The sequence below is a fragment of the Peromyscus leucopus genome, chromosome 8b, assembly GCF_004664715.2.
Source record: "Peromyscus leucopus breed LL Stock chromosome 8b, UCI_PerLeu_2.1, whole genome shotgun sequence".
NCBI lineage: Eukaryota > Metazoa > Chordata > Mammalia > Rodentia > Cricetidae > Peromyscus > Peromyscus leucopus.
The window spans coordinates 99769778-99794717 of NC_051086.1; the positions used below are offsets into that span (position 1 = coordinate 99769778).

Sequence of the window (24940 nt, forward strand, 5' to 3'; positions counted from 1 at the left end):
CCCACCTTTTTGCAACAGTGTTTTATGCACCCAGGTTTGCCTCAAATTCACTATGTACCTGAGGCTAGTCCTGAACCCCTGATGCTTCTGCCTCCACCTCTCAAGTGCTTGGATTAAATGCATGCACCACTGTACTCCACATTTTAAACTAGATTTTATTGTTTTGCCCACATGTACATGCACCACATACATGCAGTGCCTGGTGCTTGCAGAGGCCAGCAAGCGTCAGTTGTGAGCCAAGTGGGTGCCGGGAACTAAACCCGGATCCTTCACCAAAGCAGTGAATGTTGTTAACTGTTAAGCAACCCTCCAAGCACATCAACCCCACCATTTTAAAAGGTTTGAAGATGGTATGACTTCATAGATTCTTTTCTAATGTGGGGTGCTGAACCTTCTCCAGCAAGTTTCCAGTCCAACAATCTGCCCCAACAATGCTGAAACTGGCTGAACAGCCAGCTGCTCCCTCAAAACACCTGTGACCAGGTGCTTATCTCTCTAATAAAAGTTAAGACTGGGCTGGAGAGATGGCTCAGGGGTTAAGAGCACTGGCTGCTCTTCCAGAGGTCCTGAGTTCAATTCCCAGCAACCACATGGTGGCTCACAGCCATCTACACTGAGATCTGGTGCTCTCTGCCTGCAGGCATACATACACTGTATATGCAATAAATCTTTTAATGAAGCTAAGGAAGATGGGTACAGGTTCCCTCCCTGTAAGACTCATGGTAGAAACTCAGGCCAGTAAAAGCCACGCCCCTATGCAGAAGGCTAGCCTGTTTCGGGAGACTGGGATAATCCTAGGCTATCCAGCTGTCAATTCAACATTATGTGAAATGCTTTCTAACCACCTAGTAGTCCCTATGCCTTTTAAAAAGACTCTTCTGTGTCTGTGTGTCCATGCCACATGTGTAGAGGTAGAGGTCAGGACATTGGATCCCCTAGAGCTAGAGTTACAGACAGTTGTGGGCCACTGGACATGGGTGCTTGGCAACTGAACTGCTGAACCATCTCTCCAGCCCTGTAATCCTTATCCTCAAAGATACTCCTAGTAGCTCCAAGGTCTCACTTTGCCAATAAGAAAGTAGAGGTTCAAAAGACGTGGCAGGAGACCCAGCCTGTCACACAGGTGGATCTACAAGCCAGGTCTTAAAGACAAATTTGGACACTGCACATGACACCTTGAGTTGATCTGAAACTTCCTGTTAGTCAAGCCCACCTCATTTGGGGGGCACCCTGTTGGTTACTTGAACTCTCCTTTGAAAGTTAGCCACGTGGATCTCAAGGTTTGGTCTCTGGAACTGAGGGTGGGAGCACAGGATGGGATAGGGTGACGATGGCCGTAAGGGAACAAAACGGACCTCCACATAGAAAAGCTGCAGAGGTTCAAAGTCAGGGCCTCCTCCATCTGCCCCAGCTCCAAGACAGACTTTTCAAGTCCACCCTGGCCCCCTCTGGCGGGGTACACCTGCACTTGTGGGAGGCTGGAGTGGACTCAGTACCAGCCAGAGCTAGAGTGAGAATGTTTCCAAAGGAAAAAAAATCTAACCTGTACTTTTTTAAAGAAAATTCCACTTCCCTTTGGACTTTTGTTACACTGCTCAACTTCAAATGCTTTATCAAACCATTGGACAGGATTGTTTCTAGGAAAAGAAAGGCCCAGGACATTCCAACACTGTCAGAAAGCCAGGACTGGGTGAGGCTCCATTGAAAAAGAGCATGCAGGAACCCCTGGGTGGGTTCTGTCCCCAGCACTGCATAAACTCCGTATGCTAGTGCATGCACTTGAAGGTGGAATCAGGAGTTCAAGACCAGCTTCAGCTACACAGTGCTCTCTCTCTCTCTCTCCCTCTCTCTCTCTCTCTCTCTCACACACACACACACACACACACACACACACACACAAACACACACATACACTCAAGCGCACTCACAAACACACTTAAAAAAAAGACAAAACACAGTGCTTCAAAAGGTGGGCATTGTTTACTTTAAGCAACAGTCCAGGACTGAGAAGTACAAGTTTCAAGGATGAGACTGTCTTCATGGTCAAGCACCAGCGTCATGCACTTGGCATTGAGTTACTCCATTAGGATGTCCCTGTGGGACCGATGCCTCCAGCCCACTGGGGACTGCCCCCTTGGGTGTTTCACCTTGCAATTCCAGGCAGCTTGCTCACACACCTGAAGCCTTCCTCTGCACCCGGTGGCTCTGCCGAGCAGCTGGCCAGTCACAGCGGCTCTGGCTTCTTTCCTTTTGTAGGCCGCAGGGTATGAGGTGCGGGTGCTTTTATCATTCCACATGGCACAGGAAGGTGCACTTAGCCAACAACACTGTGATGGTGGGGTGACACCAAGGAGCGTGCATCACAGACAACTGGTACAGGGGCTCCAGGACTGCAGGACTACAGCTGCTGTCTGTCCCACCACAGGAAGCCATGTACAGCATCAAAAACCCTGGTACAAAAGCGTCTCTAACAACATCAGGAACCAGATCATTTGTTCTTAAAAACAGTCTACTACTCCAGTCTACTACTAGAAAACACTCATGCCATAGCCCAGACCCAGAAGTCAGACAAGAAGAAAAAGGAATAGAGAAAGTGGGAGAAGGGGGGAAAAAGGACAGCAATACATAAAGTGCTTCTCTTTTAATGAAACAAATCCAAAAGATGTACAGTCAGGCTCACGTTGTGCAGTTCACAAGCATGGAAAAACAAACAAACAGGACAGAGTTCCAACAGAAGAAGCTAACCCAAGACCAGGCTGGACTTGCCACCAGGGGGGTTTCTCCTGGATGGCGCTGGGGCCGGGGCCACTGGGCTGGGCACAGGAGCAGCAGGCACAGGCTTCTCTTCCATCTGCCCCAGGTTGGCTTGGAAGTCTGTGTCCACATTTTCTAGGAAGAGAGGGTTTGAGAATGGTTCAAACAAATGGAAAAACCATACAAAAGATATCAACAGTCAACTGAAGCCCTAATCCTGAAATGGAACCTGTTAATTTATTGCCTACTGTTTTCTGTATGCCTTGAATCCCATGTGGTGGAGGCAGGAGAATCAGGAGTTGAAGGTCATACTTTGCTACATAGAATATTCAAGGCCAGTAAGGGCTACATGGTGACATCTTTTCAGAAAGATAAAATAACAGGCATGGTGGTGCTCGCCATTAATCCTTTAATCTCCGTGAGTTCAAGGCCACCCTAGTCTACAGCGCTAGTTCCAGGGCAGGCAGACCTGTTACACTGAGAAACCCTGTCTCAAAAAACCAAAAAAATAAGTAAATAAATGAAAATAAAACAAGGAACCAGGGGAGCTGGAGAGATGGCTCAGCAGTTAAAAGCACTGGCTGCTCTTCCGTTCCGTTCAGTTCAGGGGATCCAAGACCCTCCCTCTTCAGGCCTCCTTGAACTACACACACACACACACACACACACACACACACACACACACACACACACACACACACACACACACACGGTGCAGACATACATGCAGGCAAAACTACAAGCCAGCATAGAGTATTACTCCACACCAATTTGACAATAAATGCCAGTGTTCAAACTAGTAATTCTAAAGAGGACTACTTTTACAGCAACCCTGAAGATCTGACCCAGGGCTTTGTACATCAAAATAAACATTGTATATACTAACTTGCTTTAGCCCATCAAAAAAATAACTAAAAACAGCTGCTAGTGGTGCAGAGAAAAGAATGATTCACAGTAAGCTTCAGGGTCACGAGGGTCACACTGCCTCTATCTTTTGGGAGGCAGGAAGACTGCTGCTGTCATTTCCTTTCTCCCCCGCGTACCCATTTTTACTTTTGCAAACCGAGGTGTAAGCCCAGGCCACTCACTCCCTTGCTAAGGCCAACATCACCCACAGTGAGCCTCACTCTCTCCTCCAGTCTCTGCCGCCCCTTCCTCCTTTTCCCCTTTCTTTTTTTCAGACAGGGTTTCATTCTACATCCCTGGCTAGTCTAGAACTCACGGAGATCCTCCTGCCTGTGTTTACCCAAGTGCTGGTATTAACGACTGAAGACATAAAGCAGCACATCCAGCTCATTAGCAAGCTCACCGCCCAGTCTTTCCCCCTCCCCACTTCTTTCTGCAGCCTGTAGCCCAGCCTGGGCCTTGAGTTCTTGTCTTCATTGTCCTGCTCACTTTCCAGTGTGCTGGGACTATGGATTACAGGGCCACCAGGCACAGCCCTCCCCTAAGAGCAGGTCCAAATTCCTCCAAATTCCTCCTTGGACCCATTCTTGTATCTCCGATTGCCTGAAAAGTCGGGACAATTTGCCTATCTAATGTAAAGATGTTCAGCACATCCTCCCTTGAGGATAACTGAAAAAAATGGAGTTGTCCCTTTCATCTACCAAGTCATATTAGTTGTTACTTTATGACAAATGGGCTAAAAGTTACAGCAGTCAGGAGCCCAGGGGACATGACCATTTCAACAGGACTGTACATGAGTTCAGAGCAGTTTCCCTGTAGACACATACAGCTGAGCTAGGGCAGGAGCAGGGAGGGCCGGTACTAGGACCCACTGCTTCTACCTCCAGGGCTCTCTTATCTCCAGGCTTTCCAAATTTTCAATGACATTTGCCCAAATCAGATTGGCTGGCTAGGGCCATGGCCCGGTGGCAGAAGGCTTGCCGGCAGTCACAAGGTGGTGTGCTGGGTGAGGGTGGGGCTGGCTTTGGCAGGTTTTGTTAAGTGTGGGCCAACAGTGGCTGTGTTCTGAACTGCAAAGCCTAGGAGTGTGGGGACCAATGCTACCCCAGATTCCAGGAGGTTCCAAATCCAACCCCTGTGCTGCCCAGACAGACAGACAGACACACACACAATTATACTCCCCAGGTAGAGTGACACATGCCTTTAATGCCAGAACTCAGAGTTCTGGAAGTTCAAGGCCAGTCTGTTCTATAAAGTGAGTTCCAGCCCACACAGGGCTATATAGTGAGACCCTGTTTCCTAAAAAAGTTTGGGTTTTTTATTTTTGTTTGTTCCTTTTTTTTTTTTTAATACAGGATTTCTATGTAGACCTAGCTGTCCTAGAAATTGATATATAGACCAGGCTAGCCTTGAACTGGCACAGATTCTCCTGCCTCTGCCTTCCAAATGCTGGGATTAAAGGCTTGTGTTACTTGACTTAAAATATATATTTGGGTTTGGTTTTAGGGTTTTTTTTTTCCTTTTTCTTTCTTTTTTTTTTTTTTTTTTGTTTTTTCGAGACAGGGTTTCTCTATGTAGTTTTGTGTCTTTCCTGGAACTCACTTGGTAGCCCAGACTGGCCTCGAACTCACAGAGATCCGCCTGCTTCTGCCTCACAAGTGCTGGGATTAAAGGCATGCACCACCACCACCACCACCACCACCACCACCACCACCACCACCCAGCCGGTTTTAGTTTGTTAGTGATTTATTTTTTATTGTTATGTGCATTGGTTTTTTTTCCCTGCATGTATGTCTGTGTGAAGAGGTTGGATCCCCTGGAACTGGAGTTACAGTTGTAAACTGCCATGTGGGTGCTGGGAATTGAACCCGGGTCCTCTGGAAGAGCAGCCAATGGTTAAGAGTACTTGCTACTCTTCCAAGGAACCAGGGTTTTGTTTTTTGTTGGTGTTGTTTTGTTTTTGTTGTTTTGTTTTTTATGACAGGGTTTCTCTGTGTAGCCCTGGCTGTTCTAGAACACTCACTATAGATAAGGATGGCCTCAAACTCAAGAGAGCCACCTGCCTCTCCCTCCTGAGAATTGGGATTAAAGGTGTGCGACACCACCTGGCTAAAGAAATATTTATTTTAGGGGTTGAGGATGTAGCTCAGTGGTAGAGTGCTTGCCTAGCAAGTGCAAGGCCCTGGGTTCGGTTCTCAGCTCCAAAAAAAAAAAAAAAAAAATACATGTTTTAATAAGTAAAATCAATGCGGCCACACTGACTACTCTGAAGAAGCTCCATCTCCCCTCCTCTCTAGGGTATGTGTGCCGGCCCTGAAGCACACTCAGGTCTCTTTCCCTGAGACACATGATTTGAACGCTAATTCAGACCTTCTAACAGCATTACAGGAACAAGGATCAGCACTCAGATGTACTCACCATGAATATCACCTTCTCCCTGGAAAAGAAAATTTCAAAATTAGTTCCTGTTTAAATTCTGCAATGCACAAAACGGTGATAGTTCAGAGCAGCTAACCCGGGTGAAATTAAATGTGAAATTCCATTTCGGTAAGTACAGGATCCAGCAACAAGTTCGATATAATCTGGGGCAATGCCGTGCAACTGTCCTGCATAATAAACAGCCAACCAATGCCAGTGAAACACACACCTAGGCATGCACGCCATCTTTTCTCACACAGAGAACGGCGAGCCTAGACCTCCCTTTTTCCTCCTCCTTTTCTCTCTCTTTTTGTTTTTTTTTTAAATAACTTACTTATTTTGTGTACATTGACGTTTTAGTGCCCTAGGACTGGAGTTACAGACAGTGTGAGCTGCCATGTGGTTGCTGGGAATTGAACCCGGGTCCTCTGGAAGAACAGTCAGTGCTCTTAACTGCTGAGCCATTTCCCCAGCCTCCTCCTCCTTCTATACGTAGATGCTGAAGGGCCCAATCACTCCACAGCTGCTCAACAGCCTCTCCACTCCTAGATGTGGACCTCTGGGGCACTCTGAGGTACCTAGATGGAAGATTGCGCGCGCACGGCGCACACACACACACACACACACACACACACACACACACACACACACACACACACACACACACACGGGGCCCACTGGGAGCTCCATCTGCAGATGTACCCCACTGTGACTCAGTGCTACCATTTCCTGGAGTTCAGTGCAGACGTTCAGACAACTGACATAGTCCTTCAACTCCAAGATGCTAGATAAGGCTCAAAGAAGGGCAGGGATTCAGAAGGCCCCAGGGTTAAGGCTGAAGGGCCTAAGAAGAACCTAATGGTGAGTGGTGAGCGACATCTAAGCGGATCAAGCCAGGTAACTCACTTACCTGACTCCCCGGCCTCCCTTAGGCTTTTGTTTGGATGAAGGTCTCGTGTAGCTCAGGCTGGCTTAGAACCCTGTCTAGCTGATCTTGCTGCCTTCACCACCCAGGTGCTGGGATTATAGGCATGAACCACTAAAGTTTGGTCTCATGTGGCAGTGCTAAGGGGACAGGCAGTGCTAAGGCAGCACACACCTATGATCGGAACTTGGGAGACAGGCAGGACTGCCAGCCCCCATGGACTATCTGAACATCAGATAGTCACTGAAAAAAAGATAAATAAAATTTATCTTTTAAATTTTAATATTTAATAATTTTTAAAAATTTATATATAAAATTTAAATTAACAATTTTTAAAAAAATTATATATAAAATTTCTCATGTGGCAGTGATAAGGGCTTCTGGCAAGCTAGGAAATCATTCCAGCAACTCACCTCTATCCCCAGCCTACTTGTCTGGCTTTTTGTCTGATTTTATACTTTGATTTTCATTACCAAGGTGGTGGTTCCCTTAAGGAGGACTGAGCAATTAAAAGAGACATTTTTTTCAAGACAGGGTTTCTCTGTGTAGCTCTAGCTGTCCAAGAACTTACTCTGTAGACCAGGCTGGCCCGCCACCGAGCCCCCCTTGTTCTCACACTGACCTTGAGGTCTAAGAAGTCTCCAGAGCTTGCTTCGGAAGAGTTACTTCTCTGCGCTCCAGGCGACTCCGAACCTTCCCTGTCTCCACTGGACTTGGCACCTAGGAACCAACACAGACAGGATCTAACAGATGGACGGAGATGGCTCAGCCATGAAGAGCATGGGCTGGCCCAGATTCCTTCCTAGCACACCCACATGGTTCACATACATACACGCAGGCAGACACTCACACACTTAAAATTAATCATTACAAAGAGAATATAGTAGAAGAACAAAAGCAGACACTCTAAGAAGACATGCTCCAAGGCAGGCTAGCTGAAAACTACTGGGGGCCACACTGCCTCTGACCCTTATTCCAGCCATCATATACAAGTAGACTCTCAATGGTCCTGGGACCTACCACAGAATCCCCAATCACCCTGCCTGAGTCTACCAAGATTACAGGTGTGATGTGATGCACACCCAGCCAGTGTTGTGCTTTTGGCCTCTTTGGGTTCAGCCTTTGCTAGTCAGTACCAAATCCAGCTGGATCAGTGACTTTGAATAGGGTTTACCTTGTGAAACCAGTACCTGCTGCTGGGTGTGGTGGTGCACGCCTTTAATCCCAGGACTCAAGGGGCAGAGGGTAGAGGCAGGTGGATCTCTGTGAATTCCAGGCCAGTCTGGTCTACAGAGCGAGTTCCAGGACAGGCAGGGCTACACACTCAGAGAAACCTGACTCAAAAAACAAAAACAAGACGAACAAACCAGCACCTGCTGACTTCGCCCAAGATGGAGGGTTTTCTTCAGGTGTCCCAAAGATGCTAGAGGCCATCTTGTTCTTCCTCACAGGCTGTTCTGATGGCTCATCAAAGCCTAGTGAAAAATTGGACCCACCACCTGGAGGCCGCAAAACCCTGAAAACAACAGTAAGATGTTAGATCACACTGAAACAGTCCTTGGCATATATATGTCCAATACTGTCCACGTCCCTAACCCTTCTCCCCCTCCTTCAAGACTGCTGCTAACAGGAAGAACTCATCTAGGTAGAAACCCACTGCTGGGGACCAGATGCCAACACTGCTTTATCCTCTGCAGTAAGGTCATGATCCACCACACCCGAAATCTACAACATCACTATCAACCAGGTAATAGATTTGTGTCCCTTTGAGAAAAGGTAAGAGTCAAAAGGGTCTCTCTGGGTTTAGCTGAATATATTTGCAAAGAAGTTAAGAAGAAATCTTGTTATTTATTCATTTGGAAAGCATTTCCAACTTGGACAAGGCAGCACACACCTATGATCAGAACTTGGGAGACAGGCAGGACTGCCAGCCCCCATGGACTAGAACATCAGATAGTCACCGAAAAAAAGATAAATAAAATTTTTTCTCAACTAAATGAAAAAAAAAAAAAACAGATGAATATACATATAAAAGTTGCCTTGAAGGTAAGCAAGATGCTCAGCTGACAAAGGTTCAATCCTAAGTTCCTAAGACCTAAATTCCATACCCAGTACCCATGGTAGTTCACAACCATCTGTAACTCCAATTCTGGGGAATCTGACATTCTCCTCTGGCCTCCATGGGTATCAAGAAAGTATATACACGCAGGCAAAAACACTTATATACATAAAATAAACGCAATCCTTTTTAAATATCAACAAATGTTGCTGAAAACCCTGAATGCCCACATCTGTAAAAACTAGATCTCTATTGCTCACCTTTTACAAAATTTAATTACAAAATTAAAATCAATTTAAAATTACCAAAACCTGCCGGGCGGTGGTGGTGCACGCCTTTAATCCCAGCACTTGGGAGGCAGAGCCAGGCAGATCTCTGTGAGTTCGAGGCCAGCCTGGGCTACCAAGTGAGCTCCAGGAAAGGCGCAAAGCTACGCAGAGAAACCCTGTCTCGAAAAACCAAAAAAAAAAACAAACAAAAAAAAAATTACCAAAACCTTAATGTAAGACCTAAGATTCTTGGGGCTGGAGAGATAGCTCAGAATTATGTATACTGCTTTTACCGAGAGACCCAAGTTTGGTTCCCAGCACCCATACTGGAGCACAAGGCACTTTTACTCTAGCTTTGCACACTGCATACACAGATATACACTTAATATAAAAACAAAGGTAGGCAGATCTCTGTGAGTTTGAGGCCAGCCTGGTCTACAGAGGTCCAGGACAGCTTCCAAAGCTACACAGAGAAATCCTGTCTTGCAAAAAAAAAAAAAAAAAAAAAAAAAAAAAAACCCTTGGCACAATGACTCAGTAGGTTAAAAAAAAAAAAAAAAAAAAAAAAAGCATTTGCTAAGCTAAATCTAATACCTCCAGTTCTTCCCCCCTCCCCTTTTTGTTTTTCGAGACCGTTTTTTTCTGTGTAATAGCACTGGCTGTCTTCCAACTCAGAGATCCCCTGCCTCTGCCTCCCGACCACTGGGATTAAAGGTGTGTGCCACCACCTCCAGGCTTAAAGGGCAGACAAGTTACAAAGCTGGTTGTCCTCTTCGTGTGTGCCCCTGGGATCTAACCTGGGTCTTGAGTCCTGGCAGCAGGCGCCTTACCCACTGAGCCAGTGACCAGCTCCTGAAGGACCCGAGCATCGGCGTTCTACAGAGATACAGGGATGGCCACTGTACTGCGGCCCTGTTCACAACAGCCAAGTGAGATGAGCCTAGCACCCCACCACAGACAAGAAAGGGTGCCATACAAGCTCCACGGAGCTTTCGTCAGCCACACAGAGGGCAGGTGGGGTGACTTGCTAGAGAACAGTTGTAACTGGAGGTTGGAGTATTAAATGGGCCAGATACAGAGAAACAAATGTGTTGTGTTTGTCCTCATTTATGGATCCTAGGTTGCAGATACATAAAACCATTTATATTTTGCCATAAAAGCAGAAGGGAGACAAGCAGGGAGGAGGAGAGGGGTACACTGGAAGCACAAAATACATTTTTATAATCTTTATGAGCTAGGTGGTGACTCAGACAGTAATCCTTGAATTTGGGAGTTGGAAGACTAAGAATCAAGGAACTCAGGGTCATCCTAGGCTGCACAACAAATTCAGGCCAGTCTTGGCTACCTGAAACCCTGTCTCAAAAACCAAAAAGAAGAAAACCTATCCTACTGAAACCCATCAGTATGTACAATAAATACACGCCAAAAATTTGGGGGGGGGGGAGGCTGGAGGCTCAGAGGTTAAGAGCACTGGCTGCTCTTCCAGAGGTCCTGAGTTCAATTCCCAGCAACCACATGGCAGTCCACAACCATCTGTACTGAGATCTGGCTCCCTCTTCTGGTGTGCAGGCAGAACAATGTATACATAATAAATGAATAAATAAATAAATCTTAAAAAAATTTTTTTGTTTTGTTTTGAACTGGGGGCTGGAGAGATGGCTCAGTGATTAAATGCACTTGATGCTCTTGCAGGGGACCTCATTTTACTTATCAGCACTCACATGGTGGTTTCACAACTATTCTTAACTCAGTCCCAAAGGGTCGGACAACCACTTTCGGACCTCCAGGGGCATAGGCATGCATCTGACTACTCTTTCAGAGGACTCAGGTTCAGTTCCCAGCACCCACATGGCAGCTGGCAACTGTCTGTAAATCCAGTTCCACAGGAAGGGAAACCCATGGCAAAACACTAATGCACATAAAATAAAACTTAAGAAAACAAAAAAGACAAAATTGTTAAGTGATATTTTGTTTGTGTTCTGACAAATAAAGCTTGCCTAGAGATCAAAGGGTGGAGCTAGTCACTAGTTAACCATAGAGGCCAGGCAGTGGTGGCTCAAACCTTTAATCCCAGCACTAGGAAAGTAGAGATGGGATCTTGGCCCCCTTTCCTTTTGAGGATTTTATAGGGGTAGAAGCTCTCTAGTGGTTGCTGCTCTGCTTCTCTGATCTCCAGGCAAGCTTTATTTGTCAGAAAACAAAATATCACACAACATAAAATAAATCTTAAAAAAAAAAAAAAAAAGTGTTTTTCATTTGAATGGTTAGAAAAAAAAAAAAAAATGATGCAACCAGGTTGGCATGGTGGCTCATGCTGTGAATCCCCGGCACTCAGGAAACCGGGGTAAGAAGAGTTCTTTCCAGGCCAGCCAGGGCAATAGAGTGAGAGCCTGTCTCAAAATACCAAAAAATAGCCGGGTGGTGGTGGCGCACGCCTTTAATCCTAGCACTTGGGAGGCAGAGCCAGGCGGATCTCTGTGAGTTCGAGGCCAGCCTGGGCTACCAAGTGAGTCCCAGGAAAGGCGCAAAGCTACACAGAGAAACCCTGTCTCGAAAAACAAAAACAAAAACAAAAAAAAATACCAAAAAATAAAGTGTATTTGTTTCCAAAAGCCTTTCTAGTTTATTCATTTCTAGCTGTAAAGTCAACAGATAGACAAAAACATGCTGTGAGAAGAATCCTTTGAAATCTTCCTCATGGCTTAATTAACATGTTCAATTTTATAAAGCCATGTGTGCTAGAAGAGCGTGTTCACCAGCACTCGCTGTGTCTGTTAGATCCAGATCCTGCTTGTCTGGCAGGCTGTGGCTATGCCTATAATCCCAACACTCAAGAGGCCAAAGCAGCAGGACCAGAGTTAAATTCAAGGCCAACCTGGGCTACACAGACTGTGTACGAGAGAGGCTAGGTGTGGCAGTAGACACCTGTGATCCCAGCACTAGGGAAACAGGAGGGTAACCATGGGGGGAGGGAGGGCAGGAGCGAGAAAGGCTTCTTAGGCCACAGCGGTAGAAGTTAACAGAAGATAGTACCTGAGTATACAAAATGCTCCTAGAGATTCTAAGAAGCACAAGAAAAGAACAGATGAAAGGTGCCCACACTACTAGGCAATTTAAAACAAGTTTCAGCCTCAGCTCGGGTGGTGAGCAAGGCCAGCAGCCTCAGCTACTTGGGAGTCAAGTGTTGTTAGCTATGGCGTCTTATGTTCAGGCCCCTGTCACTGCCCTGCTACTTCTGCCACTGTGCTGCTAAAATAAACTGGGTCTCTTTTCTAAACAAATTGGCAATTCGTTCTATGTGTGTGTTGTGTTTTATCTGCATGTATGTCTGTGTGTGTGTGTGTGTGTGTGTGTGTGTGTGTGTGTGTGTGTGTGTGTGTATGCCTGGTGACCGGGAAGGACAAAGAGGGTGTGCATCTCTCCTGGGACAGAGTCACAGACAGCTGTCAGCCATCACGTGGATGCTGGAAATCAAACCAGGTCCTGGAAAAGCAGTCTGAGCCATTTCTCCAGACCCCAAACAAAATTTTAAAAATTCAAATCATGTCCCAGCTACCTCAGCACTGGTCCCAAGGACATTCACTATGGAGTGGGAAGACAAAACACTAAGAGCAGCTGGATGTAGTGGCACACGCCTTTTTTTTTTTTTTTTTTTAAGATTTATTTATTTATTATGTATACAGTATTCTGCCTGCATGTATGTCTGAAGGCCAGAAGAGGGTACCAGATCTCATTACAGATGTTTGTGAGCCACAATGTGGTTGCTGGGAATTGAACTCAGGACCTCTGGAAGAGCAGTCGGTGCTCTTAACCACTGAGCCATCTTTCTAGCTCGTGGCACACGCCTTTAATCCCAGCACTGGGAGTGGGAGTGGGGGGCAGAGGCAGAGATCTCTGAGTTCCAGGCCAGCCTGGTCTATATAGTGAGACCTTGTTTCAAAGGAAAAAGCAAAACACTGGTAGAGCATTTATTTGTCTGGCTTCTGTGAGGCCCTAGGTTTGACCCACTACAAACCAGAAAGAAAAGAAAGCAAGGAGAGGGAGGGAGGGGGATGGTGCCAGGAGGGCCACACCCGCAGAAGCAGCAGGATCAACACTATTTATTCCATGTCTGCCTGGGCTATATAAACACTTAACCAAAATGAGACCGAGGCAGAAAACCTGCTGTTTCCTGACCCAGTCTGTTAAGAGAACAGCACAGGAGAGCTTCTGGGTAGTTGAAACTGGAGCTTCCTGGAGGGGAAGCTCTTGTGTTGGCCATGCAGGTCCAGCCCCTTCTCTCATACTTTACTCTAAACCTAATTATACCCTTCAGGATAAACCCATAAATCTAAGAGTTTCCCTGAATTTTATGACAAATTAATTAAACCTAAGGACAGGTTATAGGAATCCTGATTTATAGCCAGTTGGTCAAAAGTACAGGTTAAGGGGGAAAAAAAGGGGTGAGGCTATAAAAGCCAGACACTGTATCTCATGCCTATAATCAATCCCAGAATGTGGGGTGCTGAAAGAGAAGGATCAGTGTGTGATTTGAAGTCCAGCCTGGACGAAAGTGAATTCAGGGTTATCCAGGATAGAAATGAAATCCTGCCTTTAAAAAAAAAAAAAGACTACAGGTATAGTTCATCGGGAAGAACATTCGCCTAGCATACATGAAGCCTTGGGTTCAACTCCCAGGACTACATAAACTGGGCACAGTAGGCACCCTCAATGTGTGCGATGCGCTGTCTCCAGGTGCCACACTCACTCAGAGAACAGCCAGCAAGTGCCTGCTGTGGCAGTGTGTCTACTACCCATGCCACATCTGCTGGCAGGTGAACGCCTCCTCACACCTGAAGTGAAGGATTCTGCTGTGGTTTGAGATTGGATGGAAACACATGGTTGGTTTGTCCTCCTCAGATGAGACAATGAATATAATTTAAAACAAAAGGATACACCATTTAGTTATTAGTGGGAAATAGCATAAAGACATACAAAGGTATAAATTTGAACAAACCTTCTCAAATGCACAAAAATCCTCCTCAGCCTCACAAGAAGTGAGCCAGACACCTCGTCCAGCTCGGTACAAACATTCTAAGGCACACAATGTGAGTTGCCTAACCTCCCCATGCCTCAGTTTTCTCCTCTATAAAATGAGGGCAGGTAGTAGCATCTGTCCCATCATACTGTTATTATATATAAAATCTGGAACATGGTGATCATGTACATAAACTATTATTAAAACCATCTACATGTCACCACGATGCTTCAGGGGTGTTCCCTCTCATTAATGGATTTCAGATTAATTTTAATGTCTTCCTATTTTTTTATATTTTTGTTAACCTAAATTTCTGGAGCCAGGCAGTGGTGGTGCACATCTTTAATCCCAGCACTCGGGAGGCAGAGGCAGGCAGATCTGAGTTTGAGGCCAGCCTGGTCTACAGATCAAGTTCCAGGACAGCCAGGGCTACACAGAGAAACCCTGTCTTGAAGAAAAAAAAAAAAAGTGCTTCTGGACTAATTGGATGGGTAAAGGTGCTTGCTGCCAAGCCTAACAACTTGAGTTCGATCCCAGGAACCCACAGTGAAAGGAAAGGACTGACTCCCCAAAGCTACCTCTGACCTCCATGCACATGCCAGAGAAAATGCATGCTCGATCTCTAAAGGAAAGGGGCAGAGAGACAGCTCAGTGGAGAAGCAGGGGACCCGAGTTCAGTTCCTGACACCTATGTGGGGCAGGTCACAACGTCCTGTCACTCCTACTCTCCAGGGGACTGAAGAAGGGACAGAGTAATGCTAATGGAAATAACTATAAATAGGCTAATTACCGTCTTCGAGAATAGTATTAGATCTAGTTGACTGGAAGTCAACTGTACTGACTGATTATACTAAGAAAGCACGATCCTCATCAGTAAATGATACATGTAGGAAGAGTCAGACTATGTCTACAAAGTGTGACCATCGTGCTGCCGCAAAGCCAAAGTGATGTTTGAATGTAAAGTGGAATTTTAGTTGTCACGGAAGACATACTTGACAAGGAATGTTGATCCGATGATTACATGGAAGCCCTGGTATCCAGTTGTTATAAAGAATGTGGACCCATAAATGCCATCTGAGATACAGAATCGGGTTTCAAAGTATTCTGAGGCTTGCAGGACTGTGAAGTAGAGTCCGAGCAGGATTGTTATTAGTAGAGCTTGGTTTATATGGTTCCATTTTCCTTCTATGGGATTGTGGTGAGCTCATGTGATTGAGATTCTTCATGTGTTCAGTAGTGGGACTTCAAATGGTTAAGGAATAATTCCTGTAGGTGGTCAGCAGCCTCCTAGGTCACCTGTGGTTACAAGGCTGGAGTGGTAGAAACCACAGAAGCCGGAAAAGAAGAGGGCGGTGGTGGTGCACGCCTTTAATCCCAGCACTTGGGAGGCAGAGGCAGGTGGATCTCTGGGTGTTCAAGGCCAGCCTGGTCTACAAAAGCAAGTTCCAGGACAGCTGGGACTATTACACAGAGAAACCCTGTCTCAAACCAAAAAAAAAAAAAAAAAAAAAAAAGAGAAGACTTCAGATACCATAGGATTAGTCTGTAGTATGCCCTCTTCTGGCCAAGACCACTTGCTTTGTACATACCCAAACACAATTTTAAAAATAAACATTAAAAAAAACAAAGACTGCTTCTGAGGTAGGCAGAGTAACAGAGACAGACCACAGAGAGACCATGGGCTATATATACAGTAAAGGCTGTACTACAGAATGAGATTCTGTATTAAATACTTTTTCTCTCTTCATAGGATCTAACTACGTAGCCTAGGTTAACCCAGAACTTTCCATCCTGCTTTCTCAGACTCCTGAGTGCTGGGATTACAGATGTGTGCCATCAAGCCGGACACCAGTGTTTCCCAATAACACTTTCCCTGCTGTCCACACTGGATCCCCAGAGAGAAAGAAATCCTGGCTCCTCAGCTCCAGGGTAGGCTGGCTCCTGCCCTCTCTTACTGGACTCACACACTGCTCACTTCTGCAGTAAATGGTGACCCCTGCCCTCTGCTGCCTTTTTAGGCCCTCTAGAAACATGACCTCATCTCAAACAAACCAAGACGGTTCTAGCCACCCTCCTCTCCCCTTCCTTCACTGTTGCCTGCATCTCCACTTGGAGTCTTTCCTGGTCTAACTCTGCTCTGGCTGGAACATGCTCCACCCTTCCCCTGAGAGCTATTAAACTTCAGCCAATCTCTTAAACCTGACTTCCACACCCTGCTTCCTCCAAGAGCTCAGGAGCACAACCAGAACACAGGGAGGACTAGCAGGTTAGTGCTCCTGCAAAGGGAAGCCACTTCTGGAGTCTTCCTGAATCTTCACTGCCCTGCGGCACACAGCACAGAGGTAGCCGTGGAGCACAGACTGCGTGTGGCAGTCAGTCTGCAAGACGTCTGTCTTGTGGACACTGAGGTTTACTGTCGGGACTTCCTCAGCCACGTCATCTCGTTCTCCTCACCACTCACCAATACAAAAACCGCTCACAGTTCAGGCCCCATAAAGCCAGGTGAGGCTGAGGGCTGAGGCTGCCAGCAGCACTCGGGGCTCTGCTCTGCAGGCTCCAAGCAGCATTCACTGACTGACAGCAGGACTACAAGTCCTGACGCCTGGAGGACTCGTGGCCAGTGCTCCAAGTGCATCAAAGGCCGACCACACAACGCCATGTTTGTCTTCAGGGACAAACCACGGAGTTATTTTACGGTTTTGTTGTTTTCTAGCCTTGGACTCTTTTTCCGTAGGTCTTTACCTTCTCCCTGGAATGTGGTATTAATGTCTCACTCAGCTAAGATGCAATACTCAGGCCTGGAGAGAAGACTCAAGGCTTCAGAGAGCTTGCTGCTCTTGTAACGGACCTTTGTCCAGGTTCCTGCGCCCATGTCAGGCAGCTACAGCAACCTGTAACTCTCCAGGGGATCCAGAGCCTTCTCCCTTTTTCCCTCTCAAAACACATAATAAAATATTTTTTTTTACAAGATGAATATGAGCTGAAGAGATGACTCAAAGTTTAAGAACATTAGCTTCTCTTCCAGAGGACTCAGATTCAATTCCCAGCACCCATATGGTGGCTCACAACCATCTGTAACTCCAGTTCCAAGGGATTTGACACCCTTTTCTGGCTTCTGTGAGGACCAAACACACATGTGGTACCCATACAGACTTTCAGGCAAAATATTCACAAAATTATTCTCTTTTTTTATTTTGGTTTTTCGAGACAGGGTTTCTCTGTGTAGCTTTGGCACCTTTCCTGGAACTCACTCTGTAGCCCAGGCTAGCCTTGAACTCAGAGATCCATCTGCTTCTGCCTCCCAAGTGCTGGGATTAAAGGCATGCACCACCACCGCCCGGCTCACAAAATTAAAAAAAAAAAATGGGGGGGGGGGCACAAAAAGATATCAACTAGAGGAAATAAAGACGCCTCAGAAGTTACGAGTAATTGCTGCTCCTGCAGAGGACCTGAGTTCAGTTCCTTAGACCCATATCAGATGTCTCCCCTTCTGTAACTCCAGAGGATTGGATGCCTGTGCTCCACAGGCACCTGCACTCATGTACACATATCCACACTCAGACATGCAAACACATCATTTTAAAAACTACTCAGCTGGATATGGTGGCCATGTGTTAAATCCCAGTATACCAGAGACAGAAAGAGGCAAGTATATCTCTGTGAGACTGAGGCTAGCCTGTTCTATACTGAGTTCCTGGCCAGCTGAGGCTACACAGTGAGACATTGTCTCAAAAACAAAACAAAACAAAAAAAGGAAAACATCTAAAACTATGTCTGCACATGCTCGTAATCTAGCCAAGAGACTGAAGGAGGAGATCAAAAGTTGAAGGCTGCCGGGCGGTGGTGGCGCACGCCTTTAATCCCAGCACTCAGGAGGCAGAGCCAGGCAGATCTCTGTGAGTTCGAGGCCAGCCTGGGCTACCAAGTGAGTTCCAGGAAAGGCGCAAAGCTACACAGAGAAACCCTGTCTCAAAAAACAAAAAACAAAAAAAAAAAAAAAAAAAAAGTTGAAGGCTAACCTGAGTTCAGGCCAGTGTAAAGCCACATGGTTGAGATTCTATGCTAAAAACATAAAGGACTATGTCTCAGACATTAAATACACCCAGAGCAATTTCATTATAAAATCCAGATAAATGTATTTAGGCATATATTTTATAAAGATAATCCTTACATTTAATTTAAAAACACCTTTTGAGGCAGGGTATCACAATAGCTAGCCTACAGCTTGATGGAAGCCACCCTCCCACTTCTGACTCCCTAGTGCTGGCTCACACCCTCTCACCCAGGTTCCCAGATAATTAACCTGTTTAAATTACTACTAGAGGTGTACAGAGATTCTGGGGTGATTTGGGAGGCGAAGGGAAATGGGAGCTGCTGCTGATGGAACCCAGGGTCTTGTCCAGGCTATGGACCATGAATATACTAAAGGCACATCTCCAGCCTTACAGGTTCTTTATTGGCTGGGGTTGTTTTAAATTTTTACCTTAAATGACCAAAGACACTTGGAAATATCAGAATCAAAATCAGCGTGCCTCTTTGTCCTCTCTCCCTCCTTCCCCAGGGAGCGGGGAGGCTTTCTTCACTAAGTGTAATTAAAACCTCATGAAATTCTTCAGAGCCATAGTGGACTTATAAATATTTTGAGCCATGAAAAGACGAGGGGGGAGAACACTAGCACCCAGCCAGCTTAGAAACATGTCAAAGCTCTGTCTAGTCCAACTTTTACTGGTCCTGCCATAGTAGGTACTACCTCCCGGATGACGTCAGTGTTGTAGAGACCATCTGAAATACAGAGCGGTTCCCAAACAAAGGATTTGCTTGCAAGACAAAGTACTTCTGCTTTGGTTTAGACTCTTTCATTCTGAACCATATCTATGGTAACTGCTTCAGAACTGCCGAGTTAAGACCCAAAAATGTTATACCACAGATAGCAATTTAAAAAATAGCTGTTTCCTTCCAATCCCGAGTCCCTGTCCCTGTCTACTTCTTAGCCCCACACCGTATTCATCACACATTACTGGGGGAAGGAGGTAAAGAGAATCGGGAAGTTAATAAAGACGAAGTCATGGAAGCTGAGCAACAATCCGGGAGAGCAAGTGATGACAAAGGTGGCCAGAAACACATGTCAAACCTGCATGTATAGGACCTGGGCTCTGAAATGCTTTACAGAGCCTTGAGATGACTTGACCCCCAAAAGGTTACACATTAGCACACCAGTAACCAAGGCCTGACCACAGAAAGTTGGCCCTCATCACACAAAACAAAATCCAGGGTTCAATCTGTGCCTGTGTCCTCTGTAACAAATTACCTCACTGGAAGGATGACAAGAGGGAGTGACCACGTCTCCAAGGTCTACAGCTCCAGTTCCGCCCCGCCCTGCAAGCACCCCTTTAGTTCTCCTCCATCTCTCCCATTCTCATACCATTGGTGAAACTGAAAGCAGAGACTGCCGTGGCCTGTCCCTCCCGGTGCTTCCTCCTAAGACTACTCTGAGGAGGCTGCTTTTCGTTGGCAAGTTGTCAAACCTCTGTGAGATACTGCTATTCCACGGCTGTCTTCTTAGCCCCACAAAATGGCTCCCTTTGTGCCACTTGGCCAGGACCCCAAGGCTTGGCCACACACGACTACGGGTCATCATCAATGGAGAATAGATAGATGGCCAGGGAAAGTGGAACCTAAGCTTCTTCAGAGCCTTCAGGAAGATCCCAGGGATGCCTCAAAGCCGACTTTAAAGGACTGTGTGCAATTAGCTGAGACGATGTGGACTCCCTTCACGGAACCCAAACCCTCCCATCAAGTTAGTGAGGACACCCCCGCTCCTCCCCAAAATGCAGTCTACTTGGTGGCAAGCAAGGTCCCAGCATCCAGGAGGGGATACTACATACTACTGGGGAGACAATGGATGGCTCCATGGCCCCGCCCAAAAACAGACAACCTCCTCCTCCAAGGGAAGCCTGCTCTGGGGTGAACTCATTCGGCCAAAGTCAATGGGAGAAGTGAAGAAGGAGGCAGGAAAGGGCTGAGGTCCGAGGGTCTGAGCGCAGAAAACCCACTCGAGTCGGCTCGCGGCCCCGCGCACTCGGAGGTGGGCGTGGGGAGGGGGAGGAGACCCGGTCTCTCCTTTGTTAGGAGCAGGGAGGCACTCCGAGAAGAGGACTGTCACTCGGATCCTGGGCTGGAAGTGAGGGAGGCGATGACCAGCCCCGCCCTAGCAGAGGTGCACCTGCTGCGCGGACCCGGGGACCCAGCCGGTCACCAGGACAGGAGCCACAGACCCGCAGGAACAGGGCTCAGATTTGCTGGCTGCGCCCAAGGCCGGGGCCGGCACACCGCCGAGGCCAGAGGCAGGAGCGCGTGGCCCGCGGGTGGGACAATGGGCCCCGGAACCAGGGCCCTGCAGGCTTCCTGGGCTCGGTGGAGACCAAGCCCACCATCCCGGATCGGACCAGTATCGCCGCGGGTGGCCGAAAACCGATCCTCCCGCACACTCTCGCGGACTTCAACCTGCCGTACTGCCATAGGGCCGCCACCCACGGTCCCCTCAGCCGTCGCTCCGTGGGAGAAATGCACAGAGCCGCCCGACTGGGGCGGGGCCACAAGCCGAGGCCGTCCCGCCGCACAAAGCGGCGCCCACTCCTCGCTCTGCCACCCGCCCGGGCGGGAGCGCGGCGCCCCCGGCCCGTTACCGCCAACGCCCCGCGGTCCCCACACGCCTCGGAGAGCTCGAGCCCGGCCCCGTCGTCTTACCGGGAGCTGTTCCTGCTGTTGGGGTCCACACCCTTGAAGGTAGTGGTAGTGGTCATGGCGCCAAGGGGCGAGGTAGGCTGGCGCAGGGAGACCGCCGAGGGGACAGGGACCAAACGGTGTAGACTGCTCCGCAATCCACACCAGCCGCGCTCCACGAGCCTCTGCCGCTGTGGGGCTCGCAGGACCCGCACTTTATAGGGTTCCTAAGGACCCACCCTCCCCATGTCACCATTGGTCAATTTAAAAGGATCTCTTCGTTTCTATTGGTTCCCTACCGTGCCAATCACAGCTCGGCATGAAGACGGGCTGCGCCGGCCACGGCTCAGCCTGAGCCCCGCCCCCTTCCTGTACAGGGACAGGCCGCTATAGACTCCCCTTCCCCCACCCCGACGACCCGGTCCTGCTCCCCGCAAGTGTTCACTGTCACTTTTAAAAGTTATTTGAGGGGCTGTTGAGGGAGCTCCGAAGGAAAGGCGCTTGCCTCCCAGCATGACAACCTGAGTTCGATCTCCAAAGACCCAGAAGGTGGAAGAAGAGACCCAACTCCTGAACCTCTGGCCTCCAACTGTGTGCCCTGAGGCTGGCTCGCTCTCTCTCTCTCTCTCTCTCTCTCTCTCTCTCTCTCTCTCTCTCTCTCTCTCTCTCTCTCTCTCTCTCGCTCGCTCGCGCTCTCTCTCTCTCTCTCTCTCTCTCTCTCTCTCTCTCTCTCTCTCTCACACACACACACACACACACACACACACACACACACACTACCTAAACAAAAGCAGGTATGGTGGCACTTGCTGTAATACCTTCACTTGGGAGACTGAGGCAGGAGGATCTCTGAGTTTGAAGCCAGCCTGGTATACAGTGAGACCCTGTGTCAAAAAAGAAGAAAGTAGGGAGGGGATGAAGTGGGGTTTTTTTTTTGTTTGTTTGGGTTTGTTTTTGTTTTGGTTCTTTGGTTTTTTGAGACAGGGTTTCTCTGTGTAGTTTTGGTGGTGCCTGTCATGGATCTCTCTCTCTGTAGCCCAGGCTGGCCTCGAACTCACAGAGATCCGCCTGCCTCTGCCTCCCCAGTGTTGGGATTAAAGGCGTGCGCCACTACCTCGCAACGGGGATCAAGTGTTAACAGCAATCGCTAGTATTGTAAAGGATCTAGGTTCAGTTCCCAGCACTCACAGGGCAGATCAAAGAAAACGGTAACTCCAGTTCCAGAGGATCTGCTGGGCACTGCACTCACATGGTACACATAATTACACGCAGGCACTCGCATATACACAAAAGAAATCTTTTGCCAAGCAGTGGCACAGGCCTTTAATCCCATGTTGGAAGGCAGAGGCAGGAGGAGCTCTGAGTTTGAAGGTTAGCCTGGTTTACAGAGCGAGTTCTACGCCAGCCAGGACTACATAGAGAAACCCTGTTTCCAAACCCACCCCGCACACACGCGCACACACACACACTTTTCTAAGTTTGTGTTTGTTTTGTTGTTGTTTGTTTGTTTTTTGAGACAGGGTTTCTCTATGTATCTCTGGCTGTCCTGGAATTCACTGTGTAGACCAGGCTGGCCTAGAACTCAGAGATCACCTGCCTCTGCCTCCCGAGTGCTGGGATTAAAGGAATGGGCCCCTACATCCTGACTGGTTTGTTTGTTTGTTTTTAGGCCAGGAGTCCCCTTAATCCCAGCACTCAGGACAAAGAGGTAAGCAGTTTTCTTTTTTTTTATTATTATTTTTTTTCCTTTCATTTTATTTTACAATACCATTCAGTTCTACATATCAGCCACGGGTTCCCCTGTTCTCCCCACTCCCACTCCCTCCCCTTACCCCCAGCCCACCCTCCATTCCCACCTCCTCCAGGGCAAATCCTCCCCCGAGGACTGCGATCAACCTGGTAGACTCAGTCCAGGCAGGTCCAGTCTCTTCCTCCCAGACTGAGCCAAGCGTCCCTGCATAAGCCCCAGGTTTCAAACAGCCAACTCATGCATTGAGCACAGGACTTGGTCCCACTGCCTAGTTGCCTCCTAAACAGATCAAGCCAATCAACTGTCTCACCTATTCAGAGGGCCTGATCCAGCTGGGGGCCCCTCAGCCTTTGGTTCATAGTTCATGTGTTTCTATTCGTTTGGCTATTTTTTTTTCAATAATTGAGTAAAACTGAAATTTATTATAAGCTACAGTCGTCCTAGGGACCTCCATGCTATATATATAGCCTCCATGGTTCTATGGGTTGTGGTCTGATTGTTCTTTATTTTATATCTAGAATCCACTTATGAGTGAGTACATACCATGACTGTCTTTCTGGGTTTGGGGGTAAGCAGATTTCTTAGCCAAAAAAAAGAGAGGGTAGGGGAAGTGAGGCCAGACATGATGGTACACACCTTTGATCCCAGCACTCAGGAGGCAGAGCCAGGCAGATCTTTGTGAGTTCAAGGCCAGCCTGGTCTGCAGAGTAAGTACCAGGACAGCCAGGGATACATAGACTATCTCAGGAAAAAAAAACCTAAAGTTTTAAAGAAAAAAAATGGCAGGGATGGCTGGAAAGAGGGCTCACTGGGTCATAGCACTGGCTGCTCTTCCAGAGGAAGCAGGTTCAACTCCCACATGGGATCTGACTTCCACGAGCACCAGGCACTTACCTCTCACATTCAGGCAAAACATTCATATACACTTAAAAAAAAAAAAATCTTCTTAAAAGTTTAAGAAGAAGCCGGGCGGCGGTGGCACATGCCTTTGATCCCAGCACTCAGGAGACAGAGGTGTACAGATCTCTGTAAATTCGAGGGCCAGCCCAATAGAATGAGTTCCAGGATAGCCAGGGCTACACAGAGAAACCCTGTCTCAAAAAAAAAAAAAAAAAAAAAAAAAAAAAAAAAAAAAAAAAAAAGAAGAAGAAGAAGATTGTAAAATTTACACCCTGACAGAAAATAAAAATCATGCAATTGCCTTCTGCTGTCTGCTGACTAAGCCTTTGTCACCCCACACCCCACTCCATGGCTGTTATTACCTTCCCAGTGTCTGGTTACACCAACATTCCTCACTAGCCTCTGTAGTCCAGGACAGTACTGCTACACAGGGTAGATGGCTAATGAAATCTTTAAATATGCGCTTTCACCTGGCCACCATTTAGGAAATAACATTGATTCCCCGTGCCCCAAATAAGCTGCCAGCTGTCCACTCCTCTGGAGAGAGATGAGATCTTTCACTAGGACATTCTTCTTAAGGATGGAAATTACTGCTATGAACTAGCTTTTTCTTAAGACCTACTGTGAGTCACAGTGAGACACCTAACAAAGAGTCAGCAACAGAAACAGTGCAGAAATGATAGGGTTTGGGTTTGTTTTAAATGTTGTCTGCATAACCCTGGATGTCCTGGAACCTACTCTGTAGACCAGGCTGGCTTTGAACTCACATAGAGATCTGCCTGCCTCTGCCTCCTGAGTGCTGGGATTAAAGGCCTGTGCCAACACTCCGGGAAAAGACTAGGATTTCTTTATAAAAACAAAACAAACAAACAAACTTTCAATATTTCTCTTTAATGGGTGGCATATGAATAGGCCCAAGCGATGGTTTAGTTTTAGAGGCGTGTTCTAAAGCTGGCTAATGCCTGGTGAGGGGATGGCCTCATCTCCCAAACTATCAGAGCTGCCGGAGACACTGCAGCTGTTTCTAACCCTTAAGTCATGATTCTTCCACCTGTCTGGGTAAATTTATCCCTGCAGCAAATGCGGGCAGCTCTTGGAGGACTGTTTCAAGATCAGAATAGGCAAAGCCTTAGGTAAAGGCTTGCAGGCAGCTGATGGCTGACCCTTTCTCGTGTCAAACTAACTGCTAAAAGTAGATGTCTCCCATCCTCTGTAGCTG

At 47.3% G+C, this 24940-nt stretch overlaps 1 protein-coding gene across 1 annotated transcript; it reads right to left on the reverse strand.

Annotated features, from left to right (window-relative positions):
• Positions 1-1961: 1961 nt before the first annotated feature.
• On the reverse strand, positions 1962-21285 carry Jpt1 (Jupiter microtubule associated homolog 1). The gene is made up of 5 exons (XM_028889679.2): positions 21096-21285; positions 8377-8519; positions 7626-7723; positions 6079-6097; positions 1962-2889 (listed from the first exon to the last, which is right to left on the reverse strand). Exons 1-5 carry the CDS (start codon positions 21149-21151, stop codon positions 2741-2743), a joined length of 465 nt encoding a protein of 154 aa, XP_028745512.1. The 5' UTR covers positions 21152-21285; the 3' UTR covers positions 1962-2740.
• Between the last annotated feature and the right edge of the window lie 3655 nt (positions 21286-24940).

Bases quoted from the DNA above. Each gene is read 5' to 3' on its own strand.
- Jpt1 (XM_028889679.2), bottom strand. From the start codon at position 21,151: ATGACCACTACCACTACCTTCAAGGGTGTGGACCCCAACAGCAGGAAC. The intron at 8,520-21,095 runs GTAAGACGACGG...TGTTGTTTTCAG, and splicing joins AACAGCAGGAACAGCTCCCG to GGTTTTGCGGCCTCCAGGTG. The intron at 7,724-8,376 runs GTGCTGGTTTGT...GTTGGTTCCTAG, and splicing joins ATCTTGGGCGAAGTCAGCAG to GTGCCAAGTCCAGTGGAGAC.